The sequence below is a fragment of the Schistocerca americana genome, chromosome X (assembly GCF_021461395.2).
Source record: "Schistocerca americana isolate TAMUIC-IGC-003095 chromosome X, iqSchAmer2.1, whole genome shotgun sequence".
In the NCBI taxonomy this organism is placed as follows: domain Eukaryota; kingdom Metazoa; phylum Arthropoda; class Insecta; order Orthoptera; family Acrididae; genus Schistocerca; species Schistocerca americana.
In genome coordinates, this window is record NC_060130.1 from 802,073,611 (window position 1) to 802,097,118 (window position 23,508).

General features: G+C 39.7%; 1 protein-coding gene across 1 annotated transcript in view; it reads right to left on the minus strand.

The window, feature by feature from the left end:
• Positions 1-23,508, minus strand: part of LOC124556328 (NACHT and WD repeat domain-containing protein 2) — a 314,048-nt gene that overhangs the window by 161,922 nt on the left and 128,618 nt on the right. The window contains exon 14 of the mRNA XM_047130299.1: positions 12,409-12,514. Coding sequence (XP_046986255.1) covers positions 12,409-12,514 — 106 coding nt within the window. The remainder of the gene's footprint in view (positions 1-12,408; positions 12,515-23,508) is intronic.

Below are 23,508 nucleotides of genomic sequence, written 5' to 3' on the forward strand. Positions count from 1 at the left end.
TAAAGATAGCTATTCAAACTGGTGACACTAATGTGCATTTTGTGCAAATGTTCCAGCATCATGATCAGCCTCATCTTAATGCGGCTGTTAGGTGCATTAACATGGGGCTGGAGGGGGCGCTGATGGCAGAGGGCATAGGTCACTTTTCAGTGGTGCCAGTTGGGTCTATCAGTAGATCGGGTTTCACTAGGCATGGTCTGCACCTCAGTGGGTATGGGAAGGGGTATAGTGGATGGTGGTGATATCACTCATGGAAAAATTCCTGTAGTAGCTGGCATTAGAGCTGCACCTTTTTTAGATTGAAGTCAGCTGATAGCTATACCTGCTTAAAGGAAGTCCCTCTAACTAAGGACTCACCCTCAGAGGATGCCACGTTTCCTAGTAGAGAAGGAATTAGCATATTTCATCAAAATATAGGAGGTATTAGAGATAAGATTAGTGAACTGCTTATAGATGTTGACTCTGAAATTATTAGTATGTTGCAGCACCACTTAAGTAATTTGACAATTCAGAGCCTTCCTTTACCAGGATACAGATTAGCTGGCAGTTTTTTCAAGGAGTTCCTTGTGGGGTGGGGGAGTGGCTATGCACAAAAAAACAGTATTCCATTTCAGTCTATAGAGGTATCAAGGCACTGCACTGAACATATATTTGAATGTTGTGCAGAGACAGTCGAATTTAGTGACACTAAACTGCTAATTGTTGTTGTTTATAGGTCCCTTAACTCTGACTTCAGAGTATTTCTGCTCAAACTAGAGAGGGTTCTTGATTGTAGGAAGTACCAGAAATTTGTTACATGTCATGACTTCAACATAAATTTTGTATATGATGGTGCAAGAAAAAGGATGTTGGTAGATCGCCTAAATTTATACAGTCTCATGCAGACTGTGTTTTTTTCCAACTAGGGTGCAGGGGAACAGCAGCACAGCCATAGACAATATTTTATTCATTCTTCATTACTAATCACATAGGCTGCGATGGGCGGGTCACATAGCCCGAATGCATGAGGGCAGGTCAGCGCGCAGAGTACTGGTAGGGCACTTAGAGGGAAAACGTCCTGTGGGGAGACCGAGGTGTAGATGGGTAGACAATGTGAAGGCTGATTTGAAGAGCCTAGGTATTGAAGGTGAATGGAAGGAAATAGCCCAAGACAGGGACAGATGGCGAAAATACGTTGCTGCGGTAATAGACTCTTGAGTCCAGTATGACCAGTGAGTGTGTGTGTGTGTGTGTGTGTGTGTGTGTATTCTTCATTACTAGATGGGCATTCTGTAAGTAAAAGGGTGAATGGCCTTTCAGACCATGATGCACAAATTTTAACACTAAAAGGCTTTTGTACTCAGATAATGTCACATGTAATTACAAACTATGAAGTGAAGTTAATCCAACAGCAATAGTTTTTGAAACCTTGTAAGGAACAAGAGTGGCAGGATGTTTATAGTGCCGATAACATAGATGATAAATATAATGCTTACCTTAACACATTTCTCATGCTCTTTGAGAGTTGCTTTCCACTAGAACTTCTAAACGGGGTACTAGCAGTAATAGGCAGCCTGGGTGGCTGACCAGTCGGATAAGGATATCATGTAGAACAAAGTGGGAATTATATCAAAATGTTAGAAGTAGTCACAATTATGCTACAGTAGCCCATGACAAACTGTACTGTAAGATGCTTAAAAACATTATTAGGAAGACAAAGCGTATGTGGTATGCAAACAGAATAGCTAATTCAGAGGATAAAATTAAAACCGTATGGTCAGTTGTGAAGGAAGTGTCTGGTCAGCAGCACAAGGTCAACGTTATAAAGTCAGTTTGCAGTAAAAGATTTCTGTTACTGATAAATCAGATATATATACAGTATTAAACAATCATTTACTGAGCATTGTGGATGAATTAAATAAAAATTTAGCTTCTACAGGGAATCATATAACTCTCTTGGCAAATGCCTTTCTAAGATTGATGTCTGAAATACTCCTCTGTGATACAGACAAGGGAAAGGTTGAGTCAATAATTAAATCACTGAAGACTGAGGACTCTTGTGGTTATGATGGAGTGCCTAGCAGAATATTAAAGTACTATGCTGCACCCGTTAGCCCTGTATTTAGCTATATTTGTAATTTTTCCTTTAGAAATCGTCAGTTTTCTGAATGATTACAGTAGTCAGTAGTAAATCCGCTTTATAAAAATGGAGAAAGGGATAATGTAGACATTTTTAGACCTATTCCTGTGCCATCAGTGTTTGATAAAGTTATTGAAAAGGCTGTGTATGTAATGATAATTGATCATTTTATATCACAAAATTTGCTATCAAATGTACAGTTTGGCTTTAGAAGTCATTTAACAAATGAAAATGCTACATTCTCTTTTCTCTGTGAGGTATTGGATGGGTTAAACAAAAGGTTTCGAATGCTAGGCATATTTTTTGATTTAACTAAGGCGTTTGATTGTGTTGATCACAAAATATTGCTCCAGAAGTTGGACCAATACAGAATACAGGGAGTAGCTCACAATTGGTTCACCTGTTACTTTAGCAACAGACAGCAAATGGTCATTATTCACAATGTTGAGAATGACTGTGATGTGAGGTCTGAGTGGGGAACGGTCAAGTGGGGGGAGGGGGGAGGGGGGCAGGGATCAGTGCTGGGGTCACTCCTGTTCCTTATTTATTTATATAAATGATATGCCCTCTAGTATTACGGGTAGCTCTAAAATATTTCTGTTCGCTGATGACACTAGCTTGGCAGTAAAGGATGTTGCGTATACATTGGTTCAGTTTCAAATAGTGCAGTTCATAACCTAAGTTCATGGCTTGTAGAAAATAAACTAATGATAATCACAGTAAGACTCAGTTTTTATGGTTTCTAACACACAATTCAACAAAACCTGACGTTTTAACTTCTCAGAATGGGCATATATTTAGTGCAACTGAACAGTTCAAATTTATAGGTGTTCAGATACATAGTAAACTGTCATTGAAAGTCCACATTCAGGATCTCATTCACAGACTTAATGCTGCCATATACTATTCAAACAGTATACGAAGTAAGTTATCATTCGACACAAAAATTAGTCTACTTTGTTTGGACAATAAGTGGTGAAAGTTCATGAACCTCTTGTCGACCCCTGTTCACAAGTCTGAGTATTTTGCCATTGGCCTCCCAATACATATATTCCTTACTGTCATTTCTTGTTAACAATATTAGCTTATTCCCAAGAATGAACAGCTTTCACTCAGTTAATACTTGGCAGAAATCCAACCTGCATTTGGATCAGACTTCCTTAACTCTTGTGCAGAAAGGTGTGCAGTATACTGCTGCATCCATTTTTGATAAGCTACCACTCTAATTCAAAAATCTTAGTAGTAATCCATGCACTTTCAAATCAAAACTATGGAGTTTCCTGATGTGTCACTCCCTCTATTCTGTCGAGGAGAGCCTTGAAAAATTAAGCTGATTTGTGTTGTATTGTTGATTGTGTTTACTTAAACTTATAGATTGACTTTTTTGGGGTTCTTAAACATTTATCTGTTATTACTTTTATGTTTTAATTTCATGTACTGACACGTTCCATGACCTTGGAAATTTGCTCCTCAGTTTGGTCCTATGGAACTTGATGTGTAAATAAATAAATAAATAACAGAAGGTGTAAAACTAATAACTCATCTTATAACTGAGGCCTTGACTTATTGATAGGCACATAAATGAGACTGGTAATGTTGCTATCTTCCAGACAACTCCCTCTTCAGAGCTTATAGAATACACATACATATACATACTTATATACAAATACTCTTGCACAGCTGTACTGTCCCTGCCAACTATTTTGTGCTGGTGCTGCAGCTTGACTGGGGTGAGGAGTTGTATCAAGTGGAGTGGGCAGAGGGACAAGGGAGGGTGTGGGAGGGATGGTCATCTGAGAGGGAGAGGGAGACTGGAATAGAAGGGAGAACCGATAGAGGTACTCAGGGTATCCTCTGCCACACACCGTCAGGTGGCTTGCAGAGTATGGATGTAGATGTAGATAGATGTAGAGTAGGCACACTGGATAGGCATGTTGCAAACAGTGAGCTTGTTCTGGCTGCAGGCAATGTGCGTTGTGCACAGTGGATGTGATGTGTAGGAGTGGATTGAGAGTGAGAGATATAACAGAAGAAAAGGGGGACTGTGGACAGCAGGTGTGGGTGCAGTATGAGAGAGGATAGGTTCATGGGGCAAGGACGAATGACCATGTGAGGATGGTGGTAGCAGATGTTGAGACTGGGGTTACAGAATCGAAAGCTATATTGTAAGGACAAGTCCCATCTACATAATTCAGAGAAGCTAGACTTGAGAGTAAGGATTTAGGGTAAGGATCCATATAGTACAGGTTATGAGGCATCCATTGAAACGGAGCAGTGGTTTACGCTACTAGATGGTCAACTCTGCTTGTGACCACAGTTTGGTGAGGGCATTCATTCAGGTGGACAGCTGGGTGGTGGTCATGCCCAATGAAATATTGTGCAAAAGTTAATACTGAATTAGTATATGATGTGACTTTTCACAGGTTGTCATGCCACTGATCTGAAGTTGATTGTATTGGGTGGATGCATCTGACAGGTCTTGCATTTGGGTCTTTCACAATGATAAGTGGTCAAAGCCCTTGAAAAGGATATGGTTAAGTTGTTCCAGTATGGGATGATATTAGGTGATGAGGAGGGTGCTCCTCTGCAGTTGGTTCATGGGGATGTTGAGAGGTTTATGTGCATATGTGGATACAGCACAGGAAATCTGTTTGCAAGCTATGTTTGTGTGGTAATGTCTGTCTGTGAAGGTGTCATTAAGACCTTCAGCACATTGGGTAAGGAATGCTCATAACTATAGATGCACAATCCATGGATAGACAGACTATGTGGAAGGCACTTTTTAATCTGTAATGAATGACAACTATCAAACTGCTGGTATTGCCAGTGGTTAGTGGGCTTCAGATGTACAGAGGTTTGTCTGGAGTTACTGAAGAGGTGTGGTGGTGACACACTGGTCTGTGGAGGACCAAATGAAGTTCATGGGAGGGAAAACATTGAGGCTGCAGAGGAATGACAAGAGAGTGTGTTTTGCCCTTGGTCCAAATCATGAAGATATCATCAAAGAACCTGAATCAGACAAGGATCTAGATATTTTTGGTGGTTTGGAAGGCTTCTTCTATATGGCTCACAAATAGGTTGGCATAGAAGGGTGTCATGTGGGTTACCTTGAGTATGCCACAAATTTCTTTGCTTATTTTGCCGACCAGTGTGGCCAAGTGGTTCTAGGCACTTCAGTCTGGAACCAAACGATGGCTATGGTCACAGGTTTGAATCCTGTCTTGTGCATGGATGTGTGTGATGTCCTTAGATTAGTTAGGTTTAAGTAGTTCTAAGTTATAGGGGACTGATGACCTCTGCTCAGAGGCATTTGAACCATTTTTTGCTTATTTTCTTCTCAAAGAAAAAATTTTTATGTGTAAAGATGTAATTTGTAATTTGTTGAAGGAATGAGGTGGTGGATCTGGAGCTGGTAGGACATTATTGTATTGTATTGTATTGTATTTTTATTGATCCAGGCAATCATAGTATTGTACAGCTGTACATATGATATTGGATAGGTCAAGAGAGCTATTTACAGTAATTTTTACAAATTGATGTTTACATTATTTTGTAGCAAGGAAATTATCTTTCTTCAACAAAACAGTTAATACAAATCAAAGAGATGTAAGGTTTTACATACGATATTGGATAGGGCAAGGGAACATATTTGCAGGTAATATTTAATAAATTGTTTTTACATTATTTTGCAATGAGGAAGTTAGCTATCTTTAACAAAACAGTAAATGCAAATGTTGTATGGTAAAATACAAACAGCCAATACAAATGTAATAGTAAAGTAGTCCAGTGTATTTCATAGACATGCACAGTATATAATTTTCAGACCTAATTGAACATTTATCATATTTTTTACATTTTTAACCCCTTTCAAAAAAATGATCAACTGCATAAAAGCAATGGTCCAAGAGATATTTTTTTAACTTATGTGTGAAGGCTCTTGGGTTCTTTGTTGCTTTGATTTCATTGGGTAAATTATTATACATTTTTATCCCAACATTTAAAACACTTTTTTGGTAGCAGGTAGTTCTGGACTGAATCATATGTAGGTCAGATTGCTGCCTTGTTGCATAGTTATGAATATCTCCATTGAATTTTAGTGTGCAGTCATTGTTTAACAGGTATGACTTGACAAATGAGACGATATTATAAATGTAAGCAGAGGGCAGTGTCATAATGCCATTTGTTTTGAAATGTTGTCTGCATGATTCATTATGTCTTAGATTACATATTATGCGTATTGCCATTTTTTGCATTTTGAAAATATATCTACCTCCAGGTGAGTTCCCCCAAAATATGATTCCATACTGTAATGTAGAATGGAAGTAAGCATAATATACATGTATGAGAACAGATTTTGTGACTGATTTTTTGAGTATCCTTAAAATGTAACACACAGTTGAGAGCTTTTTTGAGATATAATTTGTGTGTGTCTCCCACTTAAGATTTTCTGCAAGCCATATGCCAAGAAACTTGACAGAGTCCACACACATAAGCTCTTGGTTATTTAGAATCACATCAGGCATTTCTTGTTTTTGGGATGAGAGTCTGAAGTTGATGTAGGTTGTTTTCTGTATGTTTATAATCAGTTTGTTCTCGTTGAACCATTTGCTGAGTGACGACATAAGCGGTTTAATTTTTTGGTTGTGGTCCTCTGTATCAGTACCCGTTATTAGAATACTTGTGTCATCGGCAAATAGTGTGGTATGTCCTGTAGCAAGCTTTGTGCTTATATCATCAATGTATAGCAGAAACAGTATGGGTCCCAGGATTGAGCCTTGTGGCACACCATATCTAATAGGCATTGTGTCAGAGGAGTGGACAGTAGATTGATGGGTGGTTGTATTCTTTTTTTCAAAATTAATTTCAACTTTTTGAAATCTGTTTGACAGGTAAGATTCTAACCATTTGTTTGCAATTCCTCTTATACCTTTATTTGCTAACTTCTTAAGGAGTATGGTATGGTCAATTACATCAAATGCTTTGGATAAATCTAAAAAGATACCAGTAGTGATTTCCTTATTATCCAGTGCTTTTAAGGTTTCGTTGAGATATTCATAAATAGCTGTGGTAGTTGTCTTTTGCTTTCTAAAACCATGCTGGTGTTTTGTCAATAAGGATAGTTTATTAGTAAAGTCTTCCAATCTGGTGTAAAATAATTTTTCAAATATTTTTGAGAATGAGCTGAGTTGTGCTATGGGCCGGTAATTGGCTACATCATTTTTAGAGCCCTTTTTGTGAAGTGGGGTAATTTTAGAAGTCTTTAGTAGGTCAGGGAAAACTCCGTTTGTAAAGGATGCATTTATTATGTGGGTTAGGGGTTCTACAATGGATTCTCCACATTTCTTAACAATTAAATCAGGAATATTGTCACTACCACTGGAGTACTTATTCTTTAGTCCTTTTATAACTGTAAGTACTTCAGGATTGGAGACTTTGTGAAGAAACATTGATGCCTGTACCGGTGCGGTTTCTATTAGTGTTTGGTGTTGAGCATTTGGTCTGTGGCAGTTGTTCTTTATCAGGTTTTCTGCTATTTTGCTAAAATAGTCATTAAAACCATTTACTATTTTTTGGGGATCTGATGTGACTTCATCATTTAGGTTTAGTTTTAATGTTTTGTTTATAACATGCTGCTTGCTGTTTGTTTCATTTTTTACAACCGTCCACAAGCCTTTCATTTTATTGTTAGATTCCTTTATAAATTTATCATTGTATAATTTTTTTGCTTGTTGGATAACTTTCCTATAGATTGCAAAATAGGTCTTACAATATGACCTAAACTGATCATCGACGTCATGGTGTTTCATGTGATTTTTTAAGTCACGCTTTTTTTGGCTGGAAATCCTTATCCCTTTTGTTACCCATGAGTTTGTGTGTTTGTTTCCAATTTTCCTGGATTTCAGTGGAAATGCAGTATTGAAGTGTTGGAGAAATGTTTCATGGAAGGAATTAAATATGTAGTTTACATCATTTTCTTTATAGACCTCTGCCCAGTTTTCAGCCCTTAACAGATAGTTAAAAAGCCTTATATTATCATCATTAAATTGCCTTTGCATTTTAGTTATTGTGGGATATTGTCCTATGTAATTTAAATTCGCTGTTAGTATTTGGGCTTCATGGTCACTGTAACCTGTGCTGATGACTTCGATTGAGTGGTGCAGTTTGTCTGTGTTTATGAAAATCTGATCTAGAGCTGTTCTTGAATTTTTTGTGATCCTGGTTGGTGTGTTTACAGTTGGGGATAGGTTGAATGAATTTGTAATATTCAACAATTCGTCTTTGTTTTTTCCAGGTGTGAGGAAGTCAATATTAAAGTCTCCACTTATTAATAGATTTTTGTTTAGTGAGTGAATTTTTGTGAGTAGTGCTTCGAGGGAGTGTTTGAAGGTTTGGATGTTTCCATCAGGGGCTCTATATATATTCAGTATCAATAGGTTATAGTCTGTTAAGATAATTAAGGAGAATTCAAAGTCTGTTTCTATTTGCATATTATTGTACTTTGTGAGGCTTTTGTATCTTAAATATTTTTTGACATAGATTGCTGTACCACCTCCCTTACTTTTGTTCCGACAAGAATACCCAGCTAGAGTAAATTCGCCAAGTGGGGTTTTTTTAATTTTGTCTTCTGTTAACCAGTGTTCAGTAATACAGAGAACATCTAAGTGTGGCTTTGTTTTTAGGAAGAGATCTATTTCTAGTAACTTATTAAACATTGACTGCACATTATGGTGTAATATTTTAAAGGATAATAGTGACTGTTTTCCAATGGAATGATTTTTGACACCACTCACCGGGTTTTCTTGTAGTTTTGGTTCATGAAAATTTTGCTCTGCACCTGTTTTCCTTTGGTTTGCTGCTAGCAGGGAGCTACTGGTGTTCTTGCCCATAAAAAATCCTGGCTGCGGACTGGAGGTCTGCGTTTTCGTGTTGAAGATCTTGTCACAGTTTCCAGTGGTGCTGATTTGGAGTGTGGCTGCACATTTTTTGCTGTTTCCACTTGGATGTCGTGGGCTGACTGATTTGTGGCACTTGACGAGATATTTGCATAGGATGTTGTTGGTGACTTAGTGCTGACTGTGGATACCTTCTTCTTTTCTAAAACTGTTTCTGGTGTTTTTCTTGATGACCCTGACTGCATATTCACTTTTGTTGTTGTTACTGATGGCTCTTCAGCTCCTGGTGTTGCTGTTGGTTCAGCTGTAGTATTGCTCATTCTTCTGAGATTGTCCACCAAACTAGCTTCATTGGACCACGAATATGTTTGATGTCCTGGTGTAACACGTTTTATGGCACTTCTTGTTACCAGTGGACTTTTGATGGCATTCAGCAGATTAACACACAGTTTCTTTTTCCCATTTTTATGTAAGTGAAGCCCATGCCTGGTGAAGTCTTTCCGTTGGAGGAAGCTATTTACATCTAAAACTCTGATGTGTTCACTGTAAGATGCCTTCTGCATCAAGTAACTCTTCATTTGGTAGATTTTGCAGTTTTCATTTGGCATGTCATATCTGTACGGTATTGTGCATAGAATTAGTTGTGTGTGCCTAGTTTTTGTGATCGTTTCATCTAGTGATGTCATAAAACCACGTTTTGATCCATTAATATCGTTTGCACCAGCTAAGACGACAACATAATCATTTTGTCCTAGACTAGACGTTTTGTTTTGTATATTGCATGTTGTTTCTTTGAATATAGCATTTGGCTTTATCAAAGATGTAAATTTATAGCTGGTTGTTGAAATTTCGTTCAGTACTTCTGCACAGTTCCTACCGTGACTATCTGAAAGTAACAGTACCTGTTTTTTGTTATTTGTAAGCTGACTCATGTTCGTGTTTGTTTTCAACTTACTGCAGTCATTTTTCTTAACCATTTTTAAATTACACGAGAAGTGTTCAGAAGCACTTTGTAGGTTACCTTTATTTACTGTTTCACATTTTATATGTTCACTCTTACCTTTGTTTACTGTTTCACATTTTTCATGTTCACTCTTCTTCAATGGAGCGTCATTTCTTTCGTTAGTACAAGTATTTAAAACAACATCACTGTACAAATTTCGAACTTTTTCCTTATGTGGCGGTTCAGAAAGGTTTTTGATCATGCTTTCCAGTAGCTGAGCATGTTGTCTTGCGGTTTGAAGTTCTTTCTGCAGTGTTTCTAATACATTGGTTTCGCGATTTTCACGATACATTCCAGTCGCATCTAGATAACCGTTGCACTTTGTTCCACAAGCACACGATATGTTTTCGAGATTTACTTTCGCAAAGCAGTGTGGATGATACCACACATGCATCACTGGGCAAGTTCTAATACCGCTTTTTACTATTTTATCACATGATATGCACTTTGTAGACGCTAAATACTCATAGTTTACCGAGCGATTTATTACTACATCAACGCGCGCCGCCATCTTTTTTCCGGAGAGGCAGTGCAGCAAGGCCATGGACATGGGATATTTTTGTGAGTAGAGAGGTGGCATCAGTAGTGACTGATTAGGGATGGAAGTGGTAATGGGGTGGGGATGGTAGAATGGCAGTGAAGGAAGTGGTCCATGTCTTTGATATGGGAAACTAGACTGTGGGCTGTTGTTTGGGAATGTTCATCAACAAGAGGTAAGATTCTTTATTTGGGGATTTTTGAAAGAAAGTTGAAGGTGGATATGTGTGGACAGTTGGGATTAGGAGTGAGATGGATTCAAAGGAGAGATTCTGATTTGGACCCAAGGATTTGACTATTAACTGGGGGTCACGTTGGACTTGTGGGATGGGATCACTATGCTAGAGCTTGTAGGTTGAAGAGGCAGACAATTGGTGAATACTTTGTGTAAGTTAATCACTGCAGTTCATGACAATAGGGATGGGGACTTCGTCTGCAAGAAGGATAATTAAATCATCATCTCTCTTCAGGTTGTGAATGACTGTTCTTCCCTTCATTGGGAAGTTTGTGTTCTTAGGAAAGGGCTTAAAGAAAGGAGAGTGAAACCAAACTGTAGGTAAGAAATTTGTGGAGAAGGCAACCATAGGGCAACTAGGTGGGAGTGGAGAAAGTTCATGGTTGCACAGAAGTATGAACTGGGACAGGTAAGATTCATTGTTGGCTTTTGGTTACCTTTGGTTGGAGAGGTTGGTGGCAAAAAGTGTTTCCACTGTAGAAACTGTGAGAAGGGGAGTAGGCCTTTGGCAAGTCCATATCGCAGTCCTCCTGGCCATAACTTCCCTTAGCCCCTGCATCACACTCATCTTTAACCATGCCTCATGACTCCAACCTTATGCATAATCCACCAATACCCTCTTCTCTGTAGCCTATGTCTTCCACTGTTCTGTCTTCCCTTTCGAATTCACATCTTTACACCATCAGTATTCCTGTCTTGTGGGTCTGTTGACTCTTCCACCAATGTGTAAGCTACCATTCTCTTCCCTTCCTTATTACTCATTTGCCTCCTCCATTCTCCACAATTGCTCAACCAAGCTGAACTTCAATACTGACACATTTAGTCAGCTGTAGCACTGTGGCCACACACATGTACCCATATATATTGGGCTCTGGAAGAGGATTCATCTGAAAGCTACCAACACTTTTATATCTGTCTCAGTCTTGCTTGTGTACCTTTTGTTAACTCAGCATTTCAACTATACAGTGAATTGTTACAGTTATTGCTTTGATATTTATGTTCTACCAAGGAATTTCCATTACCATATTGAAATGATATGGTGTGAATATGCAAAACAATGCTATCACTTACTTGTTTTGCTGACAGGCAAAGATATCATTGTAACTGGTTCCTAATAAAAAAACTCTCCTTCTAGGTAACATTACAAAGACAATTGAACCAATGACAAAAAAGTTCAATATTTGACTGTAGGCTTTCCCAGCATAAACTATTGATGAAGTTTTCTCAGGTCTCCAGTCGGGTGGTAGCGTTGATATCTCGTGATGTTTCAGAAAGTGTCAAGATTGATCAAAGTGAGATTCGAGTTCTGTCTCATTTTATACAGAGATGCTGATGGGTTCCATATACAAACTACATTTCAAATTGCTAATTGGCTTCACAGCTTTGATATGTGACTGAGTGAACATCTGTACATATTGTGGTAATTTGACTTCCTCCCTTGCCTTGCTGCTGTTTGTTCATAACTGTACTTCAGTAATCTTTGCACTAATCCATTGTCCTGGTCTTATTCCTTCCTTTTCCAAAATTGAAATTTTCTGTCATAACTCATATACTATTAATAATTTTCATTCTGTCTTCAATTAATACTTTAGTGTGAGTAATAGGTAACCGGTTTACTTACCTTTCTTAAATTATAACGTGAAACATTCCCATCCTTTGAATAAAATACTAGAGGTTGAATAGGAACTTTCCTGTCAGCAGAACCTTCCTTCTCAGTGAGATTAAACCTGTAAGCAAAAAGAAGAAATACAATGCAGAAAACAATGCAGCAATACTTGACAGTAAAATTTTGACTGTGTGAAGTTGAGAAAGCAGCTTGCCTGAGCAACTGTATTGCAAATTTTGTTATACCAACATAATCCTATCTTCTCCTATTTCTTGTGCATAAATCTTTTCTAAAACACCCATCACAAGTGTCTGAGTAATGTTACATGATAAACAAGTTAAAAATTTCTCTCAAAGTAACTAGCAACTTTTCTCTGAATGTGTTTTTTCTGAAGATCAAGGTAGTTGTACCTTGCTTATATTACATCAACTTCTCTGCTCATCAAATGCTTTGCTCTCACATGCTTCATATACTTTCATCATATAGTTCCCAAATCTGTTAAATGACATATTACAACAATTATTTGTTCTGTCTGTGGATATAAGTGATAAATTTGAAGTCTGAGGTAATCATCACTTGCGCTGAAGTTACTGCATTTTTCATTTGTAGCTTCACCTGTAAAGTGAATCACTTTAGAATCTTCCTGTGATTTTCTATAACCATTTTAAAGGCTTTGTTTTCTTTCTGTGGTTACAAGGCAGCTGAATAATTTTTGGTATTCAGTAAGGACACAAAATGGTGCATGCTTAGAAGAGGAACTATATATTTTCCTCCCATCCTATCTAATCATTTAGAAGTGAAAATCATGGTGAACAAAATGCTGTATATATTGTTCTTGGTCCACTACCATATGAACATGTTTCCACTGCAACATTTTTTGAACATATATATTGTTAGACCAATTTTATTTCCACCAAAACAGTAAAATTTACAGTTATTTTTAGAAATATTTAACACAGTATTGACACAGAGAGGTGTGACGGATTTAGAAAATGTGAGATATAGAAACAGCTTAAGTTGAATGTTTCAAAGTCAAATTTACAAGTGGTGTCACTTTGGTTTCTGCATATCTTTATTGACTTTTATATGGTATTCAATATTTAGATTTTATTTCCTTTCAGATAAATGCTAATTAAAACCACATACAAAAAACAGTGAAATACTATAATACTGGTAGCCCAGGGCTACTTAATCATGTGGTCTCTTGTCATATCTTGTCTGTTATGCTGTTACAATTCCACAAAATTAATATTAGGAGCAAGACTACTACAATCAAGGTATGACAGAAGTTCATTTGAACTGCAATAACTTATAAAACACATCAGCTTGATCTGTCTCTTGGAAAGGCAGGTCTGTTATAAGCCAAAACAAAGGGGGCATGATTAAGAAGTAACAGACACCTCATTAAAAAAAAAATCAAAACTTCAAAAACTTCGTCCAACTGAACCACTTAGTAACATGCTGTAAGAGCCTCATGTCAAAATGCAGAGTTATAGTGAAGGCCGAAACCCATAATGCAACTGATGTTAACTGCTTCTCAGCTAAGCTAACCTAACTAACTTGTTCTGTTTTGTACACGTTAACACTGCCTAACAAAAAAAGTGCAACATCCAGAAGACATGATCAGTCATCCATGGAGTAATGCATTCTTGCCAAAGGGTGAGATTATAAATAGCTGGGCATGAATCAGGAGTTGTTAGTTACAGATCAGTAGCAGTTAGTTGAAGACCAGTTGCACTTGAGTTTCAGTTATGGTTGGCCAAGAGCACAGACTATGTAGAAGACCATGTGATATGTAACACACAGGAATACTATAAGAATTGTTGAGAACTGTATGTTATGACAAAAGAGAGAAATTATAAAGATAAACAGCCCAGATTTTTAGGACCATTTCCTTCATGCACTCAATGATTTGTGTCCTTGTGTTTTACAGAAACACAAGGCACCATTTTTTGATATTATAATGATACTGTATCTCCATGTTTAATAAAATTCTGCAGCTTCTCAGAGACCTACCACTTATAATTTACTTAACAAAATTTTAAACTTTGAATATTTCCTTTAAAAATCCAAACATGAAAAATCTACTGAGCATCATAATGTTTCGAAAATTTTGGGCTTCAGTCTTATCAAAAGATAAGCCCAAAATTTTGAATTATTACAAGATATAAATATTGTTGGATGTCTTGAAACTGCATTATAATTAATAATTAATTATGGATATTTAAACTGAACTACATACTTTCTCAGAACCATGAACAACTGGTCTATAAACACATGTATTTTTGTATGGCAATGACACTATGATGTCTTCGGATTCTGATAGCTTTTGAATTAATTAACTTTAAGTAAAAAAAATTACTCCACAGTGTTTGTGATTGGATAAAATGTATCTGCAGTACTAAGAATATTAAATCCTGTATCAAAGGTGAAAGTTGGTAAATTTGTATATAATTATAATGCAGTCACAATTCTACTCTAGTGTGGAAAAGATAATGACTAAAATAACTTTCAGATGATGTGTCACTACCATGAAACACAGCTCGATTCAACTTAGACCACACATAGTAAGAACTGCTCCAATATAGTACAGAAGGTAACTAAAAGAAATACACAATGGAGCAAACAGAAATGACACTTTAATTGAAAGAATAATCATCCTGACATCACCATGATTTATGATAGTCCCCTGGACATTACAGAAAGTGGGACATGTCTCTTAATATGGTGTGTGATTACCATGGATGGCAACGCATATGTTCTTGCATGTTGGCCACAAGATCGGTAAGGAGTTTTTGTGGTAGGATATTCGCTACCTCTATTTGTACAGTTGACTACTGCTGGATGGTCACTAGTGCTACAATACATTCCCAAATATATCCCACGTGTGCTCAATGGAATTTAAGTCAGCAGAACGGACAGGCCAATCCATTTGCCAAATATCCTCTTGTTCTAAGAGCTCCTCCACCTGCACAGTTCGATGAAGTTAGGGCTGAATGCCAAGATGCACATGAAGAACAATTACACTGTCATTGCAATATCGCATTTATGGGATGCATTGGGGAGACTAACTGCGATTATTCCAAATCACCAATGACAATCCAGCAATCCAGGGGAATGGAATGCCCTACCACAAAATCTTCTTACTAACCTCATGGCCAACACAGGAGCACATTGCAGAGCATACACTTGTCATCTATGGTGACCATACACCCTATTAACAATCACAATATGCTTTTTGTAATGTCCATGTGACCATACAAATCAGGATGACTTCAGAGTAGTTATTGTCTTTTAATACAAGTGTCACTACTGTTCATCTCACTGCATATTTCTTTTAGCTACTTTTTTCACTATAGTGTAGCAGTTCTTTCTATGTATGGACCAGGTTTCATCAAGCTATAGTACTTGGCAGTGAAACATCATGCAAAAGTTACTTTCATCCTTAAGTTTTGAACATAAATGTATATTTATGATGACAAGATAATGAGGAGTTCATGTTAAATGACTGGATTGAACCTGCTTCGTTTTACACCGATTGCAGAAATTACATTGAGGATCTGTTAGATACTTTCAGTGGCATCTACAGCAGCTTGTATAGGCCTATAGAAGAATGACTTCTTGCTGTAGCAGAAGAGATGCAAGTATTAAATGGAAACAAGACCTGGACAACATTTGAATGAGATACAAACAATAAGGCTATTGACATTAAGTGACTTTTTAATGTGAAACACAATTATGCAGATAATATTAGTGGTTATAAAGCTAGACTATTTGCTCACTGTTGTTCTCAAAGAAAAGGTTTAGGTTGTAATGAAACATATTCTCTATGGCAAAACTCTGAAAACATTACTTACTCTTTTAAATCATGAAAAATTGATTGCAAATCAAATGGATGTAAAAGGTGTTTTTCTTCAAGGAAATTTAGGTGATGAAATTTATGTAAAGGTACCAATAGGATTTACTGTAGAACCAGCTACTGCAGGTATGCTAAACAAAGTAATTTATGGTTTAAAGCGGACCTCAAGATCTTCAAATATATTGTTCAATAAGTTTGTTATGGAACTACATTTTGTTCCAGGAAGTGCTGATGGACATCTGTATACTTACAGGAACCTAATAACCAAGGTTTACATTTTGTTATATGAACATAATATTATAATTTTATGCGAAGAATTCAAATCAGTTTAGAAACCTTCAACTGTGGGATGTGTTTTGATTTCTCCGTATAAAATTGTGTGCAAAATTTAGTTGATAATTAGAACAGTTGTGACGCTTATATTAAAGGAACACAACAGGAAAAATAACCACTGGATTTAGAAGTTATTTTTGATTGACATTTACCGTACATGATGCAGAAATGCAAAAATCATGATCAGTGTTATAAACTTGTAAGAAACTTACTGATAATTCCTCTGGGTGTGATTTATTTTGAAACAAGTTTCCAAACACAAGCTCACAAAAATTCTTACAACACTGGTGGTGTGAGAGGGTACATGTGTGACTAAAATAGTGACTTCTGCAGGCAGTATGAAAGGTGACTTATGACATACAAATAGCCCATTAGTTTGTTGTATATTCATCTTTGGTGATGGAGAGCCTCTGACTTTTTGTGTTCATTGAGTGTATATACACTCCTGGAAATGGAAAAAAGAACACATTGACACCGGTGTGTCAGACCCACCATACTTGCTCCGGACACTGCGAGAGGGCTGTACAAGCAATGATCACACGCACGGCACAGTGGACACACCAGGAACCGCGGTGTTGGCCGTCGAATGGCGCTAGCTGCGCAGCATTTGTGCACCGCCGCCGTCAGTGTCAGCCAGTTTGCCGTGGCATACGGAGCTCCATCGCAGTCTTTAACACTGGTAGCATGCCGCGACAGCGTGGACGTGAACCGTATGTGCAGTTGACGGACTTTGAGCGAGGGCGTATAGTGGGCATGCGGGAGGCCGGGTGGACGTACCGCCGAATTGCTCAACACGTGGGGCGTGAGGTCTCCACAGTACATCGATGTTGTCGCCAGTGGTCGGCGGAAGGTGCACGTGCCCGTCGACCTGGGACCGGACCGCAGCGACGCACGGATGCACGCCAAGACCGTAGGATCCTGCGCAGTGCCGTAGGGGACCGCACCGTTACTTCCCAGCAAATTAGGGACACTGTTGCTCCTGGGGTATCGGCGAGGACCATTCGCAACCGTCTCCATGAAGCTAGGCTACGGTCCCGCACACCGTTAGGCCGTCTTCCGCTCACGCCCCAACATCGTGCAGCCTGCCTCCAGTGGTGTTGCAACAGGCGTGAATGGAGGGACGAATGGAGACGTGTCGTCTTCAGCGATGAGAGTCGCTTCTGCCTTGGTGCCAATGATGGTCGTATGCGTGTTTGGCGCCGTGCAGGTGAGCGCCACAATCAGGACTGCATACGACCGAGGCACACAGGGCCAACACCCGGCATCATGGTGTTGGGAGCGATCTCCTACACTAGCCGTACACCACTGGTGATCGTCGAGGGGACACTGAATAGTGCACGGTACATCCAAACCGTCATCGAACCCATCGTTCTACCATTCCTAGACCGGCAAGGGAACTTGCTGTTCCAACAGGACAATGCACGTCCGCATGTATCCCGTGCCACCCAACGTGCTCTAGAAGGTGTAAGTCAACTACCCTGGCCAGCAAGATCTCCGGATCTGTCCCCCATTGAGCATGTTTGGGACTGGATGAAGCGTCGTCTCACGCGGTCTGCACGTCCAGCACGAACGCTGGTCCAACTGAGGCGCCAGGTGGAAATGGCATGGCAAGCCGTTCCACAGGACTACATCCAGCATCTCTACGATCGTCTCCATGGGTGAATAGCAGCCTGCATTGCTGCGAAAGGTGGATATACACTGTACTAGTGCCGACATTGTGCATGCTCTGTTGCCTGTGTCTATGTGCCTGTGGTTCTGTCAATGTGATCATGTGATGTATCTGACCCCAGGAATGTGTCAATAAAGTTTCCCCTTCCTGGGACAATGAATTCACGGTGTTCTTTTTTCAATTTCCAGGAGTGTATATTTATTGATGTAAAGTGTACCTAATGTATTGTTCTTTCTTTGGAGAATAAATTAATTAAAACTAAATTCATTGCTTGCAACCACCCTCTGCTACCAGGTTTTTCTTCTTAAATAAGTACATAAAATACAATTATGCTTCCAAGATGAAACCATGATGATTTTTATTGTTGATAGTGATTTGTAGATGTATCTATCAGTGGCCACTACAGAACCAGTCTTTTCTGGATATCAGGTTTCTCCAGTACTTATAATAGATTTTATGTTTATTGTTGTTGTTGTTGTGGTCTTCAGTCCTGAGACTGGTTTGATGTAGCTCTCCATGCTACTCTATCCTGTGCAAGCTTCTTCATCTCCCAGTACCTACTGCAACCTACATCCTTCTGAATCTGCTTAGTGTATTCATCTCTTGGTCTCCCTCTATGATTTTTACCCTCCCTGCTACCCTCCAATACTAAATTGGTGACCCCTTGATGCCTCAGAACATGTCCTACCAACCGATCCCTTCTTCTAGTCAAGTTGTGCCACAAACTCCTCTTTTCCCCAATTCTATTCAATACCTCCTCATTAGTTATGTGATCTATCCATCTAATCTTCAGCATTCTTCTGTAGCACCACATTTCAAAAGCTTCTATTCTCTTCTTGTCCAAACTATTTATCGACCATGTTTCACTTCCATACATGGCTACACTCCATACAAATACTTTCAGAAACGACTTCCTGACATTTAAATCTATACTCAATGTTAACAAATTTCTCTTCTTCAGAAACGCTTTCATTGCCATTGCCAGTCTACATTTTATATCCTCCTTATTTCGACCGTCATCAGTTATTTTGCTCCCCAAATAGCAAAACTCCTTTACTAACTTTAAGTGTCTCATTTCCTAATCTAATTCCCTCAGCATCACCCGACTTAATTTGACTACATTCCATTATCCTTGTTTTGCTTTTGTTGATGTTCATCTTATATCCTCCTTTCAAGACACTGTCCATTCCATTCAACTGCTCTTCCAAGTCCTTTGCTGTCTCTGACAGAATTACAATGTCATCGTCGAACCTCAAAGTTTTTATTTCATCTCCATGGATTTTAATACCTACTCCGAATTTTTCTTTTGTTTTCTTTACAGCTTGCTCAGTATACAGATTGAATAACATCGGGGAGAGGCTACAACCCCGTCTCACTCCCTTCCCAACCGCTGCTTCCCTTTCATGTCCCTCGACTCTTATAACTGCCATCTGGTTCTGTACAAATCGTAAATATCCTTTTGTTCCCTGTATTTTACCCCTGCCACCTTTAGAATTTGAAAGAGAGTATTCCAGTCAACATTGTCAAAAGCTTTCTCTAAGTCTACAAATGCTAGAAACGTAGGTTTGTCATTCCTTAATCTTTCTTCTAAGATAAGTCGTACGGTCAGTATTGCTTCATGTGTTTCAATATTTCTACGGACTCCAAACTGATCTTCCCCAATGTTGGCTTCTACTAGTTTTTCCATTCGTCTGTAAAGAATTTGCATTAGTATTTTGCAGCTGTGACTTATTAAACTGATTGTTTGGTAATTTTCACATCTGTCAACACCTGCTTTCTTTGGGATTGGAATTATTATATTCTTCTTGAAGTCTGAGTGTATTTTGCCTGTCTCATACATCTTGCTCACCAGATGGTAGAGTTTTGTCAGGACTGGCTCTCCCAAGGCAGCCAGTAGTTCTAATGGAATGTTGTCTACTTCCGGGGCCTTGTTTCGACTCAGGTCTTTCAGTGCTCTGTCAAACTCTTCACGCAGTATTGTATCTCCCATTTCGTCTTCATCTACATTCTCTTCCATTTCCAGAATATTGTCCTCAAGTACGTCGCCCTTGTATAGACCCTCTGTATACTCCTTCCACCTTTTCGCTTTCCCTTCTTTGCTTAGAACTGGGTTTCCATCTGAGCTCTTGATATTCATACAAGTGGTTCTCTTTTCTCCAAAGGTCTCTTTAACTTTCCTGTAGGCAGTATCTGCCTTACCACTAGTGAGATAAGATTCTACATCCTTACATTTGTCCTCTAGCCATCCCTGCTTAGCCATTTTGCACTTCCTGTCGATCTCATTTTAGAGACGTTTGTATTCCCTTTTGCCTGCTTCATTTACTGCATTTTTATATTTTCTCCTTTCATCATTTAAATTCAACATTTCTTCTGTTACCCAAGGATTTCTACTAGCCCTCGTCGTTTTACCTTCTTGATCCTCTACTGCCTTCACTACTTCATCTCTCAGAGCTACCCATTCTTCTTCTACTGTATTTCTGTCCCCCATTTGTGACAATTGTTCCCTTATGCTCTCCCTGAAACTCTGTACAACCTCTGGTTTAATCAGTTTGTCCAGATCCCATCTCCTTAAATTCCCACCTTTTTGCAGTTGCTTCAGTTTTAATCTGCAGCTCATAACCAATAGATTGTGGTCAGAGTCCACATCTGCCCCTGGAAATGTCTTACAATTTAATACCTGGTTCCTAAATCTCTGTCTTACCGTTGTATAATCTATCTGATACCTTCTAGTACTTCCAGGATTCTTCCATGTGTACAAACTTCTTTTATGATTCTTGAACCAAGTGTGAGCTATGATTAAGTTATGCTCTGTGCAAAATTCTACCAGACGGCTTCCTCTTTCATTTCTTTGCCCCAATCCATATTCACCTACTATGTATCCTTCTCTCCCTTTTCCTACTCTCGAGTTCCAGTCACCCATGACTATTAAATTTTCGTCTCCCTTCACTACCTGAATAATTTCTTTCATCTCATCATACATTTCATCAATTTCTTCATCATCTGCAGAGTTAGTTGGCATACAAACTTGTCAAAAGCTTTCTCTAAGTCTACAAATGCTAGAAACGTAGGTTTGTCTTTCCTTAATCTTTCTTCTAAGATAAGTCGTAAGGTCAGTATTGCTTCACATGTTCCAATATTTCTATGGAATCCAAACTGATCTTCCCCACAATAATGCATTCACTATGCTGTTTGTAGTAGCTTACCTGCACTCCTACTTTTTTATTCATTATTAAACCTACTCCTGCATTACCCCTATTTGATTTTGTATTTATAACCCTGTATTCACCTGACCAAAAGTCTTGTTCCTCCTGCCACCGAACTTCACTAATTCCCACTATATCTAACTTGAACCTATCCATTTCCCTTTTTAAGTTTTCTAACCTACTTGCCCGATTAAGGGACCTGACATTCCATGCTCCGATCTGCAGAACGCCAGTTTTCTTTCTCCTGATAACGACGTCCTCTTGAGTAGTCCCCGTCCGGAGATCCGATTGGGGGACTATTTTACCTCCGGAATATTTTACCCAAGAGGACGCCATCATCATTTAACCATACAGTAAAGCTGCATGCCCTCAGGAATAATTACGGCTGTAGTTTCCCCTTGCTTTCTGCCGTTCGCAGTACCAGCACAGCAAGGCCGTTTTGGCTAGTGTTTGAAGGCCAGATCAGTCAATCATCCAGACTGTTGCCCCTGCAACTACTGAAAAGGCTGCTGCCCCTCTTCAGGAACCACACATTTGTCTGGCCTCTCAACAGATACCCCTCCGTTGTGGTTGCACCTACGGTACGGCCATCTGTATCGCTGAGGCACACAAGCCTCCCCACCATCGGCAAGGTCCAAGGTTCATGGGGTGGTTATGTTTATTAAGGATTTCTACATTATGTTTATTAAGGATGTAGAAATGACATGATATTTTTAAAAGCAAAATATGTTTCATACATTTTGAGATATACAGCCTGAAATGCAATGAAAAATTTCACCCAGACCTTGGATGACCACACTGCAAACACCATGTTTCTGGGTAACCGATCAGTTCTGGAATTGCATTTCTCAAGCATCAGGTGTGTCTGAATGTGTATTCAAAGGAAATATTATCCACCTGTTTTCAAAATGTATTTTATTATATAAAGTGCACAAATCAAAATTAAATAATCACAAATTACACTCCTGGAAATGTAAAAAAGAACACATTGACACCGGTGTGTCAGACCCACCATACTTGCTCCGGACACTGCGAGAGGGCTGTACAAGCAATGATCACACGCACGGCACAGCGGACACACCAGGAACCGCGGTGTTGGCCGTCGAATGGCGCTAGCTGCGTAGCATTTGTGCACCGCCGCCGTCAGTGTCAGCCAGTTTGCCGTGGCATACGGAGCTCCATCGCAGTCTTTAACACTGTTAGCATGCCGCGACAGCGTGGACGTGAACCGTATGTGCAGTTGACGGACTTTGAGCGAGGGCGTATAGTGGGCATGCAGGAGGCCGGGTGGACGTACCGCCGAATTGCTCAACACGTGGGGCGTGAGGTCTCCACAGTACATCGATGTTGTCGCCAGTGGTCGGCGGAAGGTGCACGTGCCCATCGACCTGGGACCAGACCGCAGCGACGCACGGATGCACGCCAAGACCGTAGGATCCTACGCAGTGCCGTAGGGGACCGCACCGCCAATTCCCAGCAAATTAGGGACACTGTTGCTCCTGGGGTATCGGCGAGGACCAATCGCAACCGTCTCCATGAAGCTGGGCTACGGTCCCGCACACCGTTAGGCCGTCTTCCACTCACGCCCCAACATCGTGCAGCCCGCCTCCAGTGGTGTCGCGACAGGCGTGAATGGAGGGACGAATGGAGACGTGTCGTCTTCAGCGATGAAAGTCGCTTCTGCCTTGGTGCCAATGATGGTCGTATGCGTGTTTGGCGCCGTGCAGGTGAGCGCCACAATCAGGACTGCATACGACCGAGGCACACAGGGCCAACACCCGGCATCATGGTGTGGGGAGCGATCTCCTACACTGGCCGTACACCACTGGTGATCGTCGAGGGGACACTGAATAGTGCATGGTACATCCAAACCGTCATCGAACCCATCGTTCTACCATTCCTAGACCGGCAAGGGAACTTGCTGTTCCAACAGGACAATGCACGTGCGCATGTATCCCGTGCCACCCAACGTGCTCTAGAAGGTGTAAGTCAACTACCCTGGCCAGCAAGATCTCCGGATCTGTCCCCCATTGAGCATGTTTGGGACTGGA